The 12,463-nt window shown below is 56.4% G+C and overlaps 2 protein-coding genes across 6 annotated transcripts in view; one reads left to right on the forward strand and one right to left on the reverse strand.

The window, feature by feature from the left end:
• Positions 1-1,271: 1,271 nt before the first annotated feature.
• The window catches only part of BICRA (BRD4 interacting chromatin remodeling complex associated protein), a 74,366-nt gene continuing 63,174 nt past the window's right edge, over positions 1,272-12,463 (forward strand). For 4 of the 5 annotated variants that reach the window (XM_061139714.1, XM_061139712.1, XM_061139715.1 and 1 more), the window contains exon 1: positions 2,243-2,377. The gene's annotated coding sequence lies outside the window, so the exon portion shown is untranslated. Of the gene's footprint in view, positions 1,518-2,242; positions 2,378-12,463 lie in introns of those variants that run through there. The other variant, XM_061139713.1, reaches the window with a different exon arrangement.
• Positions 3,314-12,463, reverse strand: part of LOC133055126 (proline-rich proteoglycan 2-like) — a 47,405-nt gene continuing 38,255 nt past the window's right edge. The window contains exons 2-3 of the mRNA XM_061140579.1: positions 4,519-4,571; positions 3,314-3,811 (exon numbers count right to left, since the gene is read on the reverse strand). Of these exons, the coding sequence (XP_060996562.1) occupies positions 3,314-3,811; positions 4,519-4,571 (551 nt within the window). The remainder of the gene's footprint in view (positions 3,812-4,518; positions 4,572-12,463) is intronic.

The following is a 12,463-nucleotide window of genomic DNA, read 5'->3' on the forward strand; positions in this document are numbered from 1 at the left end:
TCGTAGATCTTTCTGGAGCGCTTACTAAGTGCCAGGTACTGTACTGGGGTGTGTGTGTTGGGGGGTGGGGGGTACCACAGTGCACCAAAGAAGCCTGGGACCTGTCACAGAGGGCGGGGGAAACTGAGGCTAAGCGACTTATTTGCTCATCATCAGATTGCGTACTGGGGCAGGAACCAGGGTGCTCTTGGTCACAACTATATTCCTGGCAGACTAGATACTCATAAACAATACTTCCTGTATGAATGAATAGACTTGGATAGTCACCCCCGCAATGCCTCCTGTCTGCTAACTCTGAACCCCAGTCAATTCCCAAGTCCCCCAGGATTGGCATCTCTGGGACATCAGCGCCGCCCAGCTCAGATCAGGTCCCGCTTGCTGGCTGTGTGACCCTGGGCAAAACACTTGCCCTCTCTGAGCCAAGTTAGTTTTCTACACTCTAAGGGGGGAGGCCTGGTGGGCTGCACTTCATGGGGTCACTAAGAGTCAGACACAGCTTCCAGACTGAACAGCAAGGTGGGAATCACTAAAGACCTCCAGATGGGGGTCCCTGGAGGTCTCTTTTCTGGTGAAGACTGGAAAAATCGCACATACATGAATACTCAAGATGTAGCCCCTGAGGCTCAATCTTGGCAGATGAAAGGCAAACTGCACAAAAATAATGTCCATGTATACTGCTGTTCCTGGAAGGATCACATACCTCCACGGACTGTGGATGACCACTGTATAACTTATAGATTGACTACTGTCTTATGTTTGGGGCAATACATGTGCTCACATCTGGAAAGGATGAAATTTCCTTTTTGCTATAATAACAGCACTTATCTGCACTTCCTGTCAGGTGCTGCTCTTCATGAGAACATTCTCTCCTAATGACCCTATGAAATGAGGCCTGTTATTGATTGTCCCCTTAGAAACGGAGGTACGGAGTGGTGAAGTAGTTTGCCCAAGGTCACACAGCAAAGGAAGTGGGAGGATGTGAACCAAGGGCTCACTGGTTGGAGTCAGGGCCCTGCACCTCCGTGGTCTCTTCAATAATATGCATAGTGCCACCAAGATCCTAGGATCAATTCTAAAGCTTAAAACACAAAGCTTAAAACAATCACTCGTTTATTCAGCACACATTATTACTGAGTCGCTTCGGTATGCACGTGGCTTTTCCAGGGCACTGGGGAAGCGGAAGGTAACAAACCAGAGTGTAGGTGCCGTTGGCCTGTGTGCCCGGGGAGGGTAGCTCCGAGCTGTCTGGGTGCTCAATGGGGCCCGGGCACGGCGCCGGGCACACTGCAGGCGCTCTGCAAGCGTTCCCTGAATGAACGCTCGAATCGAAGTGTCACGCCCGCAAGGCGTACACGGCCCGGCGAGGCGGAAACAGACCCAACACCACCGAGGCGTCCCGGGGCTTCTGGGAATCCCATCTGCGCGGCCCGAGAAGCCTTGAGGAGGCGGTGAGAAAGGTCGGACCCGCATCCCCGGCGCCCTCCCCGGGGCCGTAGCAGCTCAAAAGGCCGACTGAGGTGAGTGACCAAGCCGCGTTCGGGGTCCCGGCGAGGAGCCCCAGAACACCCTCCGACCCCGCGCCTTCCACCCTTTTAACTCCGACTCCCGGCTCCTTCGCGATTCCACCTACGGGGCCTCCCATCTCCTCCATCCTCGACTCCCGCTACCTTTTCGAACCATCGGCGTTGCCCCTGCTCACGTCCTCCCGCCCGGCGACCGTCCCCCGAGTCGGGGCGCGCCCAGGGCGCACGGCGCCCCCTCCCCAGCCGGCCCAGCCGAGCCCGAGGTCCGGGAGCGCCAATCCCGCTATTAGCCTTTCTCTCTAACCCGGAGCATCGCTCGATGCTGTCGGTCGACTCCACCAGAGCCTGGGAAAGCGCGCCCCCGAACCCCCGGGACTCCGGCTGGGGAGGGGGCGGCGCCGGCTCGGAGGTCACCCTCCCGGGGAGTCCGCAGCCTCCCATTCGCTCGCGGGCCCGCCGCTCCGCGCCCAGAGCTCGAGCTGGTTCGCCGAGTCGCAGGGCGGGGCCTCCCCCAAGCCCGTCCCTCGGTGAGGGCGGAGGGAGGAGGAGGAAAGGGGGGGCGGAACACAAAACCTGCAAGGTTTTTTTTTTCCTTTTGCATTTAATTAAAAAAAAATTTTTTTTTTTTTTTTTTGCAAACCCGAGGGGTCCCGCCCGGAGCGGGCGCGGGTCCGGCGCGCCCGGGCCGCGGCGCGGGGCGGCGGCAGGGGCCTGGCGGAGGCCGCCGGGCGGCCGCCATGCGATCAGGCAGTGCGCTGACCGGCCCGGCCGGTCGGCCCCTTCTGGGTCCTCCCTTTGCAGCCCGTGCGGGGCCGTCTCGGAGACCCCGCGCCGACGGCTGCTCAAACATCAGGGTGAGTTTCTCACAATGTAGCAATTTCTCTTTAAATCTCTTAACTCTCTCTACCTGCGAGTCGGGGCTGTGACAGGGCGCAAAAGCGAGGGGGGAGTGGGGGTTGGCGGCGAGGGTGTGTGTGGGGGGAGCCGGAGCCGGGGCCGAACCCACCCCCCCGACACTCACACACTCAGCCCCCCAACCGGGGCGCAGCGCCCGCTGCCTCTTTTTCTGCTCCGCGCCCACCACCCCCGACAGCTTCCCCCCACCCCCCGCGTCTCTCCCACCATCACCGCCGCGCTGATCCTGCGGGGACCCCCCCACCCAACCACCCCGGGCTCCCCTGCCCAAACCCGGCGCCCGGTGCCTCCCCGGCCCTCCCGCCGGCTGCCGGAGATACAATGGAGCGGCGGAAAAACGAGACCTAACGTTCCACGGGGGGAGGGGCGGGGAGACCCCCTCCCCCGACCCGGGGGCCCCCTCCCCTCGCTCCGCTCCCCGCCTTTCGGAGAAGAAGAGAGCCATGGGGGAGCGGATGGTGGTTTCCCGGCCGGAGCCGGCGAGCCTTCATCTCCCCCCTCTTCGCCCCGTGCCCTGCGCCCCCTCCTCAAATCACTCCCGGGGGTGCCGGGGAGAAACGGGGTTCTGGCAAGCTGGTGGGGGGTGGTGGATGCGGAAGGAGGCCACTGGGTCTCCCCCTCCCCACCGACCCTAAACAATGAAAGGAGTTGACTTGGTCCCCCACCCCCCAGCAGTGAAAGGAGTTGACCCCCTCCCCCGCTAGCTGGCGGGTCCCGGAGGGGGCCGTTACGGGGAGGGCGGTGGGGGGGAGGAGGGAAGTGAGCCTTACCCCTGTCACCTCCCGAGATTTGGGGCGGCCCCCCATCTCCACCCCCTCGGCCGGGGAATGGGAGGCACCAGGCCCAGCCCGGGCACCGCGCTCGGGTGGTGACCTTTAGACAAAGGCAATCTTTTCCCCGGGGTGAGCCGGCCGAGCCGGGCCCGAGGCCGCCCCGGGCCCCTGCGGAGGGCGGCCAGGCCGCGGGCACCCGGAGGGAGGGATGGAGGAGGCGGGAGGAGGGCCGGAGCCATCTGGTTTTCCCATCCCTGGTTGCCCCTCGGCGGCTTCTCCGGCTCCTGTCACGGGCGGCCCGCGGGGAGACAAGGGACCGGGGAGCTGCCCAGGCCTTGGTCCGCGGCCAGCGGCGAGCGGGGCGAAGAGCCGCGGGCGGGCTGGGGAGGCAGCGGTGATTGGAGCCTCGGCGGCTCCTTCCTCTCCGCACCCCTTTGTTTTGCTTTGTGGTTCTGAGCAGCTGAACTTCCCGGGAGGTGGGGTCAGAGGCCGCTGTGTCAGCGCTCCCCGGGAGGCCGGGGTGACAGGTCCTAGCGCTCCGGTGTGCCCGGGCCGGGGATGCGGCTGCCGGTGCCCGGACTTCTGCCGGCCAGGCGGCCCCTTTTGTCACAGTCCGCCGATAGTGTAATCATCTGGGGGGATGTGTCTGCTTTCCCCTCACACCTCCTTTCGCCGGCTGCTCCTCAAGGAAACAGTTTTTCGGAACACCCCAGACTTCACGGCCTGAGGTTTCTGATAAGCGCTCCGTGCTTTCAGCCTCTCCCCTGATTTAGGATTTGCCCGGGGCGGTGGGGGGGGGGGGGGGGGCCTCCGTCATCTCTGACCTGCTGGAGTGATGGGAGAACCGGAGAGGTGGGCAGATCAGGGGCCACCCCCCCCCCCCCCCCCCGCGTGCCAGTGTCCAGCGGGCCTTAAGGGGTATTGCTTACCTACACCCCCCCCCCCCCCGCCCCTCCCTCGGAGCTCCCCCACTCCTAGAAGCCAGAAATAACATCTCCCTACCCAGAGAGACTAGGGATTAGCTGCTGTTAGGTGAGCTACACACTGGCTACAACCCAAGGAGGAAGTTGGGGGATCAGTTATGTGATTCCCATTTTGCAGACAGGCTAATGGAGGCTCACAGCAGTTGAGTGACTCGCCCAGGGTCACACGGCCCCAATCTGTAACTGTCTCAAGTTTTCCCTAGCTCAGCTCAAAACTGTTAGGTCTGCCTGTACCTGTCTTTGGCATTTTCGTCCCTTTGACTTCAGTTGGGTCTCAAATGTAGATGAGACTGGGAAGGAGTCGCCACATTTTTTTTCCCCCACCGAGTACCGGTAAGGGAAAGGGGTCAGCTGGGCTGAGGTCAGGGTGCTTTCACCTGTGGCCCAAGCAGAGCATTTACTTGCAGGAGCTGAGGGTTGAAAATGTGGGGGTTGGGAGAAGGGGGGCCCCAGGCCTTGCTGTGTGGGCCTTGAGCGGGGTGGGCACTTGGCGGTTGGCTCCTCCGTCATCCTCTTCCTGCACCTGAGCTGGCTCTTGGCCCAGCTTGCTGCTCCTCAGCCTTGCTGGTAGGGATGCTGAACTACTCGGGACCTTCATTGTCGCTCTGCCCTGTGACCCTGTGTGGTGCCATGACACAAGCTGGCAGAGAAGTCCCTGCTGGTTCTCCCCGTGGCCCCGGTGGCAGGCTCCTTGTCCCACCGTGTGACCTCAGGCACTAGATTCAACTCACTTGTCCTCAGTTTCCTCATAGGCAGATGGTGGGGGGAACCATTAGAGCCTCTTTAACTGAACTCACAGTGGCTGCAAGTTTTATCCACGCGTGTTATTTTTGTTTCCCCCTCTCCGGAAATATGGCTGGCCTGTAGGGGTGGGGAGGAATGTTGAGGGACTGGGTATTTGAGGGTGACCAGCAAAAGGCATCCACCCAGGAGGAATTCCCTGTGGTGGATGAGCGCCACCACACTGTAAATAGTTTCACTTTGGTGACCTCCTTCCTCCAGCTTTCTGGGACCCTTCCCCTTCAGCACTTACTGCTGCCAAATAAACCCTTGGGTGGGTGGCATGAGGGAGAAGGGCTGTGGAGGGCCCAACCTACCCCGGGAAGGAGGCTGTAGGGGTGATCTCGCCATTTTACAGATGAGGAAACTGCAGTCCATGGCTGAGAGGGGATTCCAACCCAGACTGCAGGGATGGAGGGGCTTGGGGTGCCGTTGGAGAAGGGTGAACACTTTCAGGGACCCCTTGCAGATACCTTCCTGAGGTGACAGGCATAATATGTCATAATAATTCCTGTGGGGTGGGGGCAGGAGGGGCGGGGCTGTGGGCCTCTCTGGAGTGAGTGCTTCCTGATTTTGCGGGGTTGGGAGGGAAGTGGGGGAAGCATGAGTAAGGCCCAAGAGTGACAGGCCTATGCCCCGCCCCCTTATTTGCCAACTTCCTTCCCAGAGGCCTCCTGGGCCTTCCCCAACTTTCCCTGGGGATGTGGGGGGGGGTCTTCCCCCTCTCCCCTCTGAAAGGGCCCAGGGGTCAGCACCAAGCCCTGAGAGCCTGGCTGGAGGGGTCCTGGGGTGTGTGTGAGGGTCCTGGGGGGGTCACCTTTTCTCCCCAGGCCCAGCCACCACCAGAGTTTGCCCTCCCCAGCTCTCCCCCCGTGGCTGTCTTGACTCCTGGTCTCAAGAATGCAGAGGGCTGCTGGTGGGGGGAAGTTAATTGGAAACAGGAAAACATGGCATTCCTTTCTAGACGGCCTGGGCTTGGAAAGCAGTGAAGGGTTGCCTTTCTGCCTCTCCCGCCCTGCAGGGGAGAGGGGTGGGGGGCATGGTTATCTTGCCTTGATCTCTTTGGGGTCTCTCCCTCACCAGGCTCCCTGACTTTTACTGGAAACAGCAAGTTGCCTGTTTCACATCCATGGTATGAAACACTCTTCTCCGCCAATCACAATCACTTGGGCGGCGCCACCCCCCCCACTCCCCCCATTCACTGGTTCATATCCATGTTTGTCCCCCGCACTCTGAGGGCGGAGGGCCTGAGTTGGCTCTCCAGTGTAGGATGTGTCACTCTTGAGACACGTGGGAAATGTTTGGTTAACTGGTCCCCGAGGATTCCCTCCTCCTTCCTTCCCTAGACTTCTCCCCTGCCTGGGGTACCACCATTAGAGTTCTGTCCCCATCCACTGAAGCCTTTGTGTCTCAGCGGCACGCAGGATCCCCCAGTGGGAAAGAGAGAGGGTTTTCTAAGACATCTCTGGCTTGGCAACAATGGGTGTTGTGTCCTGAGTTTATGGATATTCACTGATGCTGGGGATCTGTTGGCAGGAGAAGCTGGAGAGAAGGCCTTTGTGTCTCTAATTGTTCCTAATCAAACTTCCTGAGGGTCTTCTGTGTGCCTGGGCCCCAGGGCCCAGTTATGATATGGGGACCCAGTTCAGGAGGAGAGCAGAGAGAAGAGTTGTCTTCAAGGCTGCTGGAGAACTTGATCCATTCTGTCTGGGTGGTTTGCAAAGGCTCCAGGGAGGAAACACCTTTTTCTCTCTCTGTGTGTTTTTTTTTTTTTCTCCTGGATACCCAGGACAAATTCAAGATGCCAAACATAGCAAGTCTCCCCTTTCCTCCTCTGGGATATCCCCAGTCTCCTAGCTCATCTCCCCTGAGGCGACTCCTCAATCCTGATGTTCTGTGCACAAACATTTGTGTACATGTGTATGTCTTAAAAAATATGTATTTTACACATGCTGGCACCCTCTGCTCATTGTCCTGCACGTTGCTTGTTTTGCTTCATCTCCCTGGGAGATGTACACAGTACCCAGAGGGTTTCTTCTGGATTTTTCTCGACTGTGTTATATTCCTTGGTGTGGGCAAGTCCTCCATGACTCAACATGGATATGGAGGTGTTTCCTGATGTTTCTACCTGCTGAGCAGGAGGACAGGCATCCACCTGGCGTATCAGGAAATGGGTATGTCGGCAAGATATATTGGAGGCAGGATTGATGGGTCAAGAGCCTGCGATTTGTCATTGGGTCACACGGAGGAGGCACCTGTGCAGGTGAATCTTGGAGGAAGTCATTCCCCCTCCTGTTCAAGTCATCCCGCCAGTCCGCCCCATTGTCTTTGCTTCTCATGACCTCCTTGCCTCCTCCTTCCTGCCCGTAACCTGCACCCACCCCAGGTGGGCATGCATGGTGTGGAGGTCAAGGATGTGGGTGCTGTTGTTTCAAATCCAGGTTCTGCCACTTGCTGGTTGAATGGCTGCAGGCTGGGGGCTTGCTGACTCTGGGCCTCAGTTTTCCCTTCTGTGAAATGGGCCGGTCTCAGTACCTGTCTTTGGAAACTTTGTTATAAGGATTAAATAATATCTACCAAGTCAGCTGTCATTCTGCGGCAGTCTTGTCACCTGGGGGCAGGAACCCCTTAATCCTGGGCTGTGAACCCCCTTACTGACAGGCAGGGGAGGTGACTTTTGCACTTATCTGCAGTGAGACCTTGGGCAAGTGATCCTTCCTTGGGTCTTGGTTACCTTGTCTGTGAAATGGGCTCATGACATCTCCCCAGCAGGTGGGCTATGAGGGCAGAAGGAGGCAGTGCCCTCCCCAGCTGGGCGGGCAGTTGGCATTCGGGAATCAGCATCTGATGTTGCTGTTATTTTTGCTATGATTACTCTTCTCCCATGGGCCCCATGCTGACTTCCCTGCTCTGAAAGCTTTCCATTGTCTTCTAAAAAGGCACATAGGGAACATTGTTGGCATTCTATACTGCTTGGCTGCGGAGGGCACAGGGCAGACTGCTCTGGCATGAGGCAAGGCTGCGTGGCGCTGGGGACAGACGGGGCTGCCCTGCTCTGGGCCTCGGTTTCCTTACCTGGAAGAGTGGCTGTGACGGGAGACCCACCTTTGTGTTCAGTGCCTCACACGGTGCCTGGCATATCCCAAGTGCTCAGAAAACATTCGTGGTTGTGGTGGTGATGATGATGGTAATAGTGGTGATCATGGTGGTGATGTTGATAGTGGTGGAGGGAAGTACCAAAGTCTCCCATGGAATTAGATACGAAGTCCTTACCTCCTTCCCCTGAAAACCTGGGCAGTCAGTGTTGGCCATTTTAATTGAAAAGAAGAATCCAAGGGAATCAAATACCCCTCTGGGCCTCAGTTTCCTCATCTCTGACAAAACTCATGGGGTCACTGTGAGGCTTAACTGAGTGAAGATGTAGGAGAGCTTTTAAGACAGACCCTGGCTTGCAGGAGCGCACAGGGAAGGTTTGCTTTGCTTGTTGTTATTTTAACTTTTTATCATGGAAAATTTAAAGCACCCACCAAGAGTTGAGAGAATAGAATAATCAACCCCCATGTATCCATCTCCACCTTTGCCAGTTTTCTCCTGATCTTCCCTCCCCATTTCTGCCCTTTCCTTTCCCTTTTCTGCTAAAGTATGTTAAAGCAAATTCCAAACACTGTATCAGTTCAACTGTAACATTAATGTTATTAATGGTATTATTATTTTTGGCATCCAGAATCTACTTCATCACCTCTGGGATCTGTCCTATCCTGTGAGGGAAGAGACAGTAAGCCCATTTCACAGGTGGGGACAATCAAGGCTGCAGGCAGTAAGCTGTGGTCAGGTTGTCCCATTCTGTCTTGGCCACCCCAGGCTTTGCACTCTGGTAGCTGTTTCAAATCACATAGGCTCGGGGATTTATGCCTGGATGTGTATCGTGTGGGTTGGGGGTCCTGATATATTCTGTGCAGAAATCACAGAGAAGGTGGGCTGTTGACAGGGGGATGGATAGACGACAGTGAGGGGTTCGAGTCCTCTTTCTGCTCCTCCTGACTTTGTGACTTGGAGGCAAGTTACTATCCTCCTGAACCAGAAGTACAGGAATAATAACTAATGCTTCTTTTGAGAGCTGTTGCATTTGGTAAATAAGGTCCCGCGTGGAAAAGTGTTTTGCAAGTGCCTGGCTCCTCTTAAGCGCTTGGCAGGTCACCATTGTCACTGTCGTGATTACTTCCAGGTGTGCCCCAAGGGGACTGTAACCAAAGGCTCCTTCTAGGGTTCAGAGATCAGAGAAAGGGTCCACATCTCTGGAGTCCCCAGGCAGGCCCAGTTGCCTTTCTCCCCTCCTCTTGCTCATTCCGTCTCTCTGTAATTCTCATTTAAAGTGTTTCTTGTTCTTGCGGGGCAAAAGGGTTGCTGACTTCTAGATGACCCCCCACCCCACCCCCTGTGTCCCATAGGTCCCAGCGTGGCAGCCTTGGGAGCGGAGTGAAGGAGTAATGTCTGGCTGTGGCTGTAGGACCCTTGTTAATGACCCCTGGGGCCCTGGAGGGAGCCCTGGTGGCCTTCGCAACCTGTTCCCCCAGGACACCTGCAGATCGAGGGTCCCTGGGTCCCCTTTGTCCAGAGGAGGCATGCTGTCCTGCCTCTCGTTCACCGTGTGGTGCTGGGCAGGCTGATGCTCACAGTACCGACCTCCCGGGCGCTTGTGACAGTTGACTGGACTGTGTAACCACCCTCCTGCCCTTCAAGGAGGCGCCTCACCCATCCTCAGACACCCAGCCCCCCAGGTGAGGTGGGGGAATTGCTGGAAGAATTCTCAGCTCTTTACCTGGTCGGGCCAGGCTTCCCTCATCCTGGCAAGCTCTTGCCACGCTGGCTTCATTTCTCTCCCCGGAACCTGCCCAGTGACCTCCTGGTTCTGTGGATGTGCGTGTTCTTTCACAGAAAGGCGCATATTTCCCTCTATCCTTTATACTGGATGTAACTGACATACACAACGAAACGCACAGAGATGACCGATGCTTCTCCCCGAGTCTTGCCAAACGGTAGCCGCCTGTGTAATCCACACCCCGTCCAGACCCAGAGCGTTTGCATCACTGCCAGAAAGTTCCCTTGTGCCCCTTCCTCGTCAACACCGCCTCCCAGAGCATCAGAGCCACTGGCTTGCTGCTCCCTCATGTCGGGTCTTGCAGATCTGCCTTGCCTCTTCTCAAATCCCACAGACTCTCGCAGACCCGCCTGGTCCTTTGGGTTGAGCATCTCAGCATCACTGTCTTGAAATTCGGCCATGGAGTTGTGGTCTCAGGACGGCCTGACTGGTTTTCACCAAGCAGGAGTCCTTGGGAAGGTTTTACCTCCTTTCTCTCCCGAGTGAGAGATCTTCCCGTTCCCCACCCCCGTGAAATCTCATCATTCAAGAGCCCCTCGCCTGGGTGCCTTCCCCAGCCTCAGCCCCCAGTCTGGGGATGCTGCCTCTGCTCACTACACCGCCCCTTGTAGCTCTGTTGGGATGTAGATGTCCTGTGAGCGTCCCTTCAGGCCTGGCTTTCTCACTTGACTCTAAACTATGGAAGGAAAGAAACAGCGTGCCCATGTTCCCAGCTCCTGGCATGCAGTAGGAATTTCAGAGATGTTTGTTGACTGACGAGCTGACTGACTGAAGGATGGACATGTCACAGGGGTGAAGAAAGCCGAGCAAAGAGCCTGTGTGTGAAGTCACCATTCTGTTTTGTAAAAAGTGACCCATTTGCTTCCAAAGCACCAGCGGTGTTTGTTAACAGTGCCAATCCCTGGCTCCCACTTGGAACTTATCTCTCAAGAGAGTCCTGGTGGGTGGGGCCCGGGCCAACTCAGCCACCTTCATCACTGCCCTGGACCCATCCCCTTAGCACTTTTATCATCCCCTACTCCTGAGTGCCCCTTCCTTGGCTCAGGATGCCCAGCCCTCAGAGCTGCAGGGCTCCGGACAGGCAGCCACTGGTCTCCCGGCTGCTTGTGACCCTTGCTTCATAGGTGCTGTTACATCCTACCCTGGCTGCCTTCCCGGTGCCCAGTAGGCGCTCCCTAACTATCTACAGGGAGGGAGTGAATCAGGGCCCATGGGGCAGGTCAGGACGAGAGCCTGGCCCTTGCTCAATGGAAAGACTGAGATGCGGGGCGGTGGCGGGGGGAGCTCAAGTGTTGTCCCCCCGAGTTTAGTCACAGACTGGAAACCAGCCATTCTGTGTTCTGTCAAATCTTAGCTGTCGCTTGTAAGTTGCATCTCCTTTTATAGACGGATGCAGACTCAGGTCTTGAAGTTGGTAACAGTTTTGGGAGACTGGCTCCTCCGTTCTAGCCTTTGGGTTTCTGCAACCCTTCTGGCCGCCCAGGTGGCTCAGAGGGTCTCCTGCCTGCAATGCAGGAGACCCCAGTTCCATCTCTGGGTCAGCAGGATCCCCCCTGGAGAAGGGAATGTCTACTCATTCCAGTATTCTTGCCTGGAGAATTCCACGGACAGAGGAGTATGGTGGGCTGCAGTCCATGGGATCGCGAAGAGTCAGACATGTCTGAGTGACTCACACTTTCGCTTTTCTGAATGCCTACGGTTTGCCCCCTACGTCTCAAAACTACTTCATGAAGTGTTGTTTCTCTTTGTCAGATTTCTGTCTCCTTAGTCGGACGAGCAGAATTCCCTGACGTCCGCCCAACTCTTTTCCCTCCCCGCCTTCCTTCCACAGTCCTGCTTTTTTTTTTTTTGAGATCATTAAGGAGCAGGGCACTGGGTCTCCATTTGTCACAGGGACACTGAGCCCATTTCTGGGCCAAACTCTGTAGCAGGAGTTGTTGTTGTTTATGAAGTCATGTCCGATTCTTTGTGACCCCATGGACTGTAGCCTGCCAGGCTCCTCTGTCCATGGAATTTCCCAGGCAAGAATAATGGAGCGGGTTACCATTTTCTTCTCCAAGGGATCTTCCCAACCCAGGGATCAAACCTGAGTCTCCTGCATTAGCAGGTGAGTTCTTTACCACTGAGCCACTGGGAAGGCCCTGTAGAAGAAGAGGGAGATTTGTTTAAGGGAGTTCTTAACATAAGCCTGCTTTAAGCAAACAGGCAGTAAAAAATATATATATATATACACACACACACATTTCCATATGTTCTGTATCATTGTACTTTGTATAATAGTTTAATAGTAAATGTAAATTTAGCACTATGATGAGCATATAATAAATGTATATATTATATTCAAATACCTGCAAATATAGATTTATAAGTCTGTATAAAATTCCCTTTTATTCCCATCCCCTTCCCTGGCCCTCTGCCCTGGCAGATTGTTCGGTGCCCTGGCAAACTGTTCGCTCTGTGTGGTGGATTTTTGCTTTCTCCAGAGGCTCCTGCTGTATTTCTTCTTCTGTGTCTTTTTTGCCCAGCACTCCCACTTTCAGGCCCCGCCCCGTGTTGCCACTAGTCCATCTCGCCTCCTGCTTCTTCCGGCTGTGGGACTCCACTGGGTGT

Source organism: Dama dama, chromosome 4, assembly GCF_033118175.1.
Source record: "Dama dama isolate Ldn47 chromosome 4, ASM3311817v1, whole genome shotgun sequence".
Classification (NCBI taxonomy): Eukaryota; Metazoa; Chordata; class Mammalia; order Artiodactyla; family Cervidae; genus Dama; species Dama dama.